Raw genomic sequence first — 9,805 nt, 5'->3', positions numbered from 1 at the left:
ATATAATTTAATTACTAATGTAATATATTATTTTATTATTATTATATTAATTTTTATTTAATTATTAATTATTAATTATTTAATATATTAATTTAAGATTATTAATTACATGTACTCAAAATAAATATAAATATAATCAAATACGATTTCACTTTTTTATCATATTCAAACTAATATTCTAAAAAAGTACTAAACATAATTTCAAAATTAATTTTAAAATAATTTTTAAAATAATCTCATTTTTATTCTTATACCGAAAATAAAATTATTTTCAAAATATTACCAAAGAGTTGTCATTCTGCCCCTTTTCCATGTTGGTGTATTGTATATACCTTTCTTTAAGCGCAAGCTAAAAAGGAGAGAAACGTTTTCCAGATTCGTATAAATTGAAAACAAAAATCAGCACTTTCGTCAAAACCTCTCAGACTCGCTCTCTCTCTCTCTCTCTCCCTCTCTCTCTCTCTCTCTCTCTTCCCTCTCTTCTCTCTTCTCTCTCACAGTGAGTCCGCCATGGCCGCGCTGCAATACCTAGAATCGCTGCGCAACGCGGACCCGGACCCGAACCACAACGAGTGGTACAATTCGCTGGCAGATCTATACCAGAAGAAACTCTGGCACCAGCTCACCCTCAAGCTCGAGGAGTTCGTCACTAATGTCATCAAGGTCTGTTTCCATGGTGACTTCTGCCTTTTGAGATGCTTAACCGTGCTTAGAAAATGTTGGAGAACTGTTGGTTGGGGTCTTTTGGTTCGGTGGAGATTAGGGTTTTTGAATCTGGAAAAAAATTGTTGCCGTTCTGAGTTTGTAGTTGAAATTTAAGAGCTAAATTAGGGTTTCATTTGGGAGAGAGAATTCTGGAACGGGAAACTAGGGTTTTGAAGTGCAGTTAGGGTTTTAGATATTCGGTTCTGTGACATTAATGTATCGGTTTGTTTCTTTTCTAATCTTTTTTCTTATTTTCTGGAGAATGGGAAAAATTGAAAGTAGATTGGTTCTTAAGGACGCAGAAAAATTGAAGCGAGGAAAATTCGGCTGTCTCCTTATGGGTTTATTGGTCTGAGTGGGCATGCGTATTTGGTCCTTTCTAACGTTATCGTGGGGAAAATTTACCATTTTGTTAGTGTAAACATGTAATGACATGGGTTTCTGCTTCAAAGTTTTGTTTTTTGCATAATTGCAGCTGCTTCCTTACCAATTAAATGTGGGTTAACAAATGTATGAATTGGTTTGCATTTTTTTTTCTTCTCGAAATTAGGTTTCATGAATACATTATTTGACTAGCTAATTGGCACTCGATCAAACTGCCACTTACGACTAGGTGTTGTCGATCTCAATGCAACTACATAGTTTTGGTTGCTGGAGTTTGGGTTTATTTTATTTTGTAAGTTGGGGATGTACCTGTGGTAAAATTTCTCTGGAACTTGAGTGACATTTGGTGCTGTCATAGTTCGGGGTTATCATTGAAAGAAATGAACTCAAGACTGCCTTCATTTTTTCTTTTTCTTTTTATGCTCTGCACTTGAAAAGTGTAAATAACTCTATCAAGTTTATTTAGGTGATTTATTGGAAGATCTGTGTCTTTCATGCTTCTTCATGGGTAGTACTGTTATTTCGACATATGTGATGATATTATAACTAAAACGAAGATAATCTATACAGGAATTTGTCAGTGGGGTTTTTTTTTTTTTTTTCAATTGGGAAAAGGGGGAGCTTTTGAGAACTTATGGGGTTGTCTTTGTTAGTGGTTTTTTCCCTCATATGTTGTGGTTGACCTTCTTATCCTTCTTCCTTTGTTTTTGTTTTTTTGTTTTTTTTTTTTTTTTTTTTTTGTTGGGCGTGGGGATCATGAATTAGATGCTTCTATTGTGACATTGGGGAGCATACTATATCTTTTTTAACTAGCAGTATGAAATATTTGAAACTAATTCGTTAGGGTCTGATTAGAATTTTTTTTTAATATCTCTTTCCTGTGCCTAATATGTTTTCAATTTTGTTCTTACTGTATGCTTCTTGTCTTCTCTCCTAAAAGCATTGAGGTAAAAAAAAAGGGGATAATATAAACTGTGTAGCCATATGGTTTAATATTATCATACTTCAATAAATAAAATGCATCATATGCTACGCATGTATACCACTAACTGGTTTTATTGCATTTCCAAATGTCAACAACCATTTGGTAGTTAGCTTTCTAGAGTTGCTCATTGTTAGTTAAGTACTAGAACTTTTTGGATGGGAGTATGTATCCACTGTTTGCATTTTATTTTTGGTTAGTTTGAAAATTATTTGTTCTCCACTTGCCTTTAGATATAGTTATCTGTCTTTGTGTTCCTTTTAGCCATGCCTCACATTTTCTTTTATTATCGTATTGCAGGCTGGGGATGCTCTGATACAGTTATATCACAATTTCATCACCGACTTTGAGACTAAAATCAACCTTCTCAAGCTTGCACACTTTGCTGTCATTGTTTCTCGGCAATATGCAGAAAAAGAAGCTGCCATTAGTTATCTTGAAGGTGTGATAGAGAAGCTTACAGCCACCAGGGAGCAGCGTATAGAGGAGCCTATCCTTTACATTAAGATGCAAATAGCAGCTTTCAAACTTGAGCAAGGGGAACAAAGAGAGTGCAAAAAGCTTCTAGAAGATGGAAAGAGTACACTTGACAGCATGACTGACATTGATCCATCCGTGTATGCTAGCTATTATTGGGTTTCATCTCAATTCCACAAGTTTCGTCAAGAATTTGCTGAGTTCTACAAAAGTGCTCTTCTCTATTTAGCATACACCTCAGTGGAGTCTCTCTCCGAGTCATTTAGGCTGGTACGTGCTCTATAATGATAGATGTATAAATTAACTTATCGTTTTCCAATAATCCCTATCTTTTCTACATGGACTTTGATTTTACATGTCATATTATTGAACAGCTTGAATTCTGTAGGGGTGATCCAGTAATTGAAGGTTGTAATTTTCTTTAGATGTATGAAGACCATTTAGATGAGCCCGTTTAGTTCGCTGATTTGAGTTTTTAATTCAAGTTGAGATGTGACTTTATGTGAGTGCTTTTTACTGTAGCAAAAAAGTTAGATGTGACTGTTTCTGAGAGCTTTTTACTATAACAAAACTCGAATTTTAAACTTGAATCGGTGAAATGAACGGGGTTAATTATTTAATTGTTTTAATGCTTGTGCTTTCTTTAACTTAAATATTGTTTTAAATTGACTGTGTGAGAAGGAAATTAGTGAACCTAGGTCTTAGTTACTAGGATTTCATTTTAACATTATACAAGTGTATTAAATTCTCAAATCCTGGGATAATGGTACTATGAACTTGCTTCAGCTAAGCGTATTTGACCAGTTAATGTGTGTTTGAGCTTCAACCGTGGAACATGTCGTTATTTGATTAAATAGGAAATGAGAACCTATCATGCTTTGATTATGAAGCAAAGAAATCAAAGGCATTTTATTATTATTTTCAGCAAAAGGGACTTTTTGTATTTTGTTGCATATTTTGAGTTTATTCAAAGAGTTATATAGAGTACCAAGTGCAAGAATTAGAATATGATCCTTGATTCTACTTTCTGTGCTATCTTGGAGAAATACTCTTGTTTACATCATGGGCGTTTGACAAAAGAAGTCAATTGACTTTCGAGAACTTTGTAAGATATGAGTGGTGGAATCAATTAATAACTTTGTTGCTGTTTCTGAATGTGACTCGTCTTTCTGTGATTCCTTCATGTAGTTTCCATCTTTTAATTCTTTCCACAACGTTTCAGGATTTGGCGTTTGATCTATCTCTCTCTGCACTTCTTGGAGATAATATCTACAACTTTGGGGAGCTGCTCGCACACCCTATTGTAAGACTATTTTTGCCAAAGACTCTGGTTCTTTTTTTTTTGTTTTGTTTTTTTGTTTTTGTTTTTTTTTGGTCCCTCATTAATTACTTGCATTACTTACCATATTCTTCTTTTGACAATGAACTTGCACTAATTGGAAATCTCATGTTGAGTGTGTTTACAATCTTTCCATCTCTGTAATGTGAAGTTCTTTACTTACTAGGATATATCATTCTTTGGTGTAGTAGCAACTACTAGTACATGTTGAAATTTTGATTAGTAGTCATCATGACTCGCGGGGCTGTAACTTAGACTGTGGTGTTTGTCTACAGCTTAACTACTGGTATTGCTGCAGTTCATGATGCAAAAGACACAGAAAGGATACATAAGATTGTAATTTAAGCAACCTGTGGAAATGAACTAGGAAGGTGATCAAAGGAAGACTTTGATGAGTCTAGGATATAAAATTTCAGTTTTGCTGCATAACATTGTGATGAGACTCAGATCTAGCATTAATAGAGAGCTCTGAGTTGCCTTTAAAGCTTGAGGTTTAACAAGACATGTTATAGTAACCATGTTATAAGGCCAGGCTTAACTAGAGCTTAAATAATACATTCACGGTGTATCCAAATGCTGAGCAATCATATTGCAAAGAATAAATTGGATTAGTTTGATTAAGTGCAATATATTTGCACCAGAGAATATGATATGGGATGCAAACATATTTTTGGAAAAGTCTATATTTTTTAATATAATTTTGGATGAATTTGTTTATTTGACCCATCCTGGAGATGGAGGCATTACTGTGATTTTAATATGATTGATTAGTTGTCATGTTATCTGAGTCTATACTGTTACATATATATATATATATATATATATATAATATTTTCTTACGATGTAACTTTGACACTCTTGACCTATATCCATGTAGAAAATGAAAGAGTTACTTCTGCTATGTCCAGGACATCTATGTATGACTTGAATCGGCAAAATAAAGTGTATTTAGCTAATTGTGAATGCATGCATGCTTGTTTTGATAATGCGTCTGCTTGATCAAAATTTCTGTGTGCTCTGCAAGTAGGTTCCTGCTTCTCGTGTTTACCATGGGTTCAAATATCATTTGGCTTTTTTTTTTCTTATTAATTTTTTCCCTGATCTGTATGTGTGTGCACTTTCATTTCCATTAGTGCTCATAGATCTCCTGCGTACTTTTTACTTTAATGCATCCCCACTATCAAAGTTAGGGGCATGCATATTAGCTACATTGCCTTTTGATGTACTAATACCAAGTTATATTCTACTCCTTTCCTTTCTTTTGTTTCGGTATATAAACATCTTCTGACAACTTATCCAGATCAATAGCCTTAAGAAGACAAAGGTTGAGTGGCTCTACTATATTCTTGAAGCGTTCAACTCCGGCGATCTAGTTCGCTATCAGGAATTATGTCGTGTGCACAATGCTGCTTTGAGTGCTCAACCAGCATTAGTTGAAAATGAGAAGAAGCTACTGGAAAAGATCAACATTCTCTGCTTGATGGAAATTATCTTTAGGTTGGTTTTTTGCTGGGGTGTCAGGCCACTGTTAAATTGTGCAAAGAGATAGTCATGTGTATATTTTTAAGTTAACAAGGTTGACGACGTGTTTTTCTGCAGCCGGCCATCTGAAGACAGGACTATACCTTTGAGTATTATTGCTGAGCGAACTAAGCTTTCCATTGAGGACGTGGAGCAGCTCCTTATGAAGAGCCTTTCCGTAAGTTCATCTAATTGAAACCTTTATGAGAAATATAACTGGTCAAAATACTATTAGAAGCCTTCTTGTTTGAATGGCAGTGCGTGCTGAGAACATCATTTTCTTTTTCTGTTGACATGTCCTAGAAGTTATAATGACATGGAACGTTTGCATCTTGTTCTTTATTTATTATGCTTCCACTTGAGCAGCTGCATTTTACATGGTAGGTTCAGATTTTTTATAGCCATCTTTTCTAAATAAAACAATGCAAAAAGAGAGTTATTAAGTAATTAAAAAAATCTGCACTACTGCTATATTTATTTGTTCTAAAGAACTTTATATAATAAACTATTGTAGGTGTACGCTTAACATAGATATGTTATTTGTATGATAAGGAATGTTTCCGGTCGCCTGTCATTGATCTTCTTCAATTTTATTATATGTTATTTCCTGTTGTAACCTTATTTTGTTTCAAGCTAGTCTTCATTATGGATTTGGAGAAAGTGTTAGGCAATAAGGAGATCTTTCTTATTTAACTAGGAAAGTAATGCTGTTTATTAGTTTGTTTGGTATCAAAAGTTCTCAACTCATAGTATCATCTATCTTTTTGAAGCTGCTGATTTTTCGGTCATGGTATTTTTGCATTGTTGTCTCAATAAAGTTTTATATTTACTATCTTGAACTAGTTGCTCGTTAATAAATTTTATTATTGTTGATTCATCTTATAAAAAACAAAAAAATTATTGTTGTTTTGTTTCTCTGCTTTGGGCTAGCTACTTATCAGTTTTCTGAGGATTGTGATATCTTTATGTGTTTGGCTGATTTATTCTTTGAAGTTTCTCTACTCGTAACAATGGGAAAATTTGTACGTCAGGTTCATCTGATCGAAGGCATAATCGATCAAGTTGAGGGAACCGTGCATGTTTCCTGGGTCCAGCCCAGAGTTTTGGGGATCCCGCAGATCAAATCTTTGCGCGATCGACTGGACACTTGGTTGGACAAAGTGCATACTGCCTTGTTATCCATTGAGGCGGAGACACCTGATCTGGTTGCGTCGTGAGTTGTTTCTTGAATGGTTTTCTGCCCACTGTAACATTTTCTTATCCGACAAGGGGTAGAAAGTACAAGGGTGGCCGGGAAAAAACTTTGCCTAGTTTGCTTTGGCACTTGGGCCTTCTTTGTATGCTGCGCTTTTTCCGTACGTTGACTCCTGCTTTTCTTGAATCATCATTTTTGTGAAACGAGCTACCTCTTCGTATACTTCCTGTCGGAGTAGTTAATTTTTTTAGTGGCATGCCTAGAGACATGGTGAATCAATTTAATAGACGGCTGTTTTACCCTTTTTAGCGTGTTTATCGGACTAATGTGTTTCGAAATTTTCTTAGTTACAGTGATGTGGTTCACTTAAATCTTGATCCAGATCAACTGCATTTGCTTTAGTCAGCTAGTTTCTCTTTGCTTCGTCATGAAATCTAAGCATTTGTTGTCATGAATAGTGAACGACACCTAATGTACGATTTATGCAATCGGGAACATTTGCTAGTATCTCGGCTAGGGAAATCAGATTTCTTTGTCCAATTTTTGGTGTTTCAACATCCAATAGATATATTTACTCCCATAGGTTTAGAATTGAAAGGATACATTTTTTTTTTGGCAGAATGAAAAGAAAATGTTAAACGTTTGAACAAGTTATGAGCGACAAATTCAGAATTTATCAGGTAAATTCGAAATTTATCGGATCATGACACCCGAAATGCTATATAGTCAATCTTTACTATTTTTTTTTTGTTTTACATCGAATTTCTTTTTGCTCTGATATTTTACATAGTATTTTACCAATTATTTTAGTTAATAAACTCATATTTTGCCCTTGTAAATTTTCTTTTAGATATAAAAATTTTCTTTATCCACAATTATAGCAAATATTAGTGGATTATCTGTGCGGTTGTACGGATAAAGAATTTAGTTCAGGTATTTATCTTTAATTACTAATATAACGCATCATAAATAATTGAAATAAAGATAAAATATATAAAGTTTATTTTTGACATTCAAAATCTCATTTTTGTGTGGAACGAAATATAATATTACACTATTGAATGAACTATCATACATGAATCTTTTTTTTTTCTATTTAAGAATACAATCTTGAGAAAATGTGCCAAATCTAGGACAATAAATCGAAATACAACAAAATTTCATATGATTTAATGAATACATAATTTAAGGTAATTTCATATAAAATTTCATATGTTTGGTACAAGAATTATAATTTTTAGATTTTCAGGAAAGTGATTACCATGAGATTCACTTTTTCTCATTTTAAGGTAATTTGAATACCACCTAACATGGTGTTATTCAAATTCCCAAAAATCTCAAAATCATGAGAATCTTATTATTATTATTATTATTATCGTTGTTGTTGTTGTTATTATTATTGTTATTATTATTATTGTTATTATTATTATTGTTATTATGATTATTGTTATTATTATTGTTATTATTGTTATTATTCTTGTTATTGTTATTATTATTTTATTATTATTATTGTTATTATTATTATTATTATTGTTATTATTATTATTATTGTTATTATTATTATTATGGATCTTCTTCCATATTAATATTATTATTATTTTTTTTTTTATTATTATTATGGATAAATCTTCTTCCATGCGAACAACCAAACACAGTAATGTAATATTTTTAGGAATTTAAAAAAAATTTATGTACGGAACCAAACACAATAATGTATTATTCTTAAGAATCATATTACCCTCTATCACTTTTCTGGAAATATGATTCTTACTTATTCCCGCGTACCAAACGCCCCCTAACATTCATGTAAAGTAGTTACATCCGAATAGTAAGAATATAAGCAATAATAACACAACAATCACAGTGTAAACAAACGAAAAATGAAGTTGAAAAACGAACAAATTAAGATAAAAAAATCTTAATAGTATAATAAATAAATGCTTTAAAACAATATAGAAACATAAGTAAAAACTAATAAACATATACCTTAGTTGAAGAAGAACAACGAACATGATAGACAGAGCAGAACAACAAAGTGTCCAAAATAGAAAGTGTAAGAGGAAGAAGAAAAGTCCAGAAATTTCAGTTAGGCCAAAAAGACGAAGAACAAAAACATCAATAAAGGAAGAAGACCCATAGAAAACAAATCAAAAAAACCGAAAAAACCAAAAAAAAAAACTTCGAGACCCAATAGATCCGGAATTTTCCAGACTGGTAAGAATCCCCCACCGAGAAAAGAGACAGAGACGAAGCACAAAAGCTTCAGGAAAAAAAAAGGAACAAAATGTGAGAGAAGAAAGCCAAGCCAAATAATCATAGAAAGTGTAAGAGTGAAAAGAAAAGCCTAGAAGCTTCAGTTAGGCCGAAAAGAGGAAAACACCCAAATCAAAAGAAAACAACAGAACGTATAAGACTGTTCCCAAGGAGAAGATGAAAATGCCCAAACAGAAACTAAAGGAGGAATAAGCAACCAAGGACAAAACAGTAAAAATAAAAAATAAGACAGACAGAATTTCTTCAAAACAGAGGGACATAAAGGACTAGATACTGTTTAAAAAACAGTAAACCGGTGCCTTCTTTAGTAGTATTATAATGTTGTTTACTATAAAAAGATTCAAAATTAGGATTTTAGCTAAAATTTTCCTTTAAAATTTGATTGAAAATTAAATGTCAAAAGTTAAAAAAATAGAATTCTAATTTTAAGATGAATTTCCTGAAAAATATTGAGACAGAATGTTATGAATAAAATTACAAAACAACTGCGTTTTATTTTGAGAGGAGCCGGCCTTAGATCTCTAAATCCGAATGGGAGGACAAATTACAAATCAAATGCGTTTTATTTTGAGAGGGCCGGCCTTAGATCTCTCTCTTTTCCCGTCTCTTTTCAAACTATAGCAATTTGTTCCCCTAGACAGGGAATCCTCTCTAAAAAATCTCTCTAGTAGTATTAATTTTATCTTCTTTTTTATTTTTTAAAGCAATAGCATAACTTTATTAAAAAGCTACTAAAAGAAGATACACGATAAAATCAGAGTCAAGAACTAGATGCAACACACATGGCTAGACAATACAAACGCACTCATTACGTAAAAACAGAGAACTCCTCCAAATAGTGACACTATAACAGGGTTTAGTCACTTCGAAACGACTCCAGATGAACCACATCTCAGTTCCAAGATGGACTACATAACTCGGATTTAGA

At 32.8% G+C, this 9,805-nt stretch overlaps 1 protein-coding gene across 1 annotated transcript; it reads left to right on the top strand.

Moving 5' to 3' along the window:
- Nucleotides 1-358: 358 nt before the first annotated feature.
- LOC21405599 (26S proteasome non-ATPase regulatory subunit 13 homolog B) lies at nucleotides 359-7,091 on the top strand. Its single transcript, XM_010112091.2, has 6 exons — nucleotides 359-663; nucleotides 2,372-2,818; nucleotides 3,771-3,851; nucleotides 5,188-5,384; nucleotides 5,487-5,586; nucleotides 6,440-7,091. Exons 1-6 carry the CDS (start codon nucleotides 511-513, stop codon nucleotides 6,623-6,625), a joined length of 1,164 nt encoding a protein of 387 aa, XP_010110393.1. The 5' UTR covers nucleotides 359-510; the 3' UTR covers nucleotides 6,626-7,091.
- Nucleotides 7,092-9,805: the final 2,714 nt, after the last annotated feature.

The sequence above is a fragment of the Morus notabilis genome, unplaced genomic scaffold (genome assembly GCF_000414095.1).
Source record: "Morus notabilis unplaced genomic scaffold, ASM41409v2 Scaffold15, whole genome shotgun sequence".
In the NCBI taxonomy this organism is placed as follows: Eukaryota; Viridiplantae; Streptophyta; class Magnoliopsida; order Rosales; family Moraceae; genus Morus; species Morus notabilis.
This window is presented reverse-complemented; position numbering and strand designations above follow the sequence as displayed.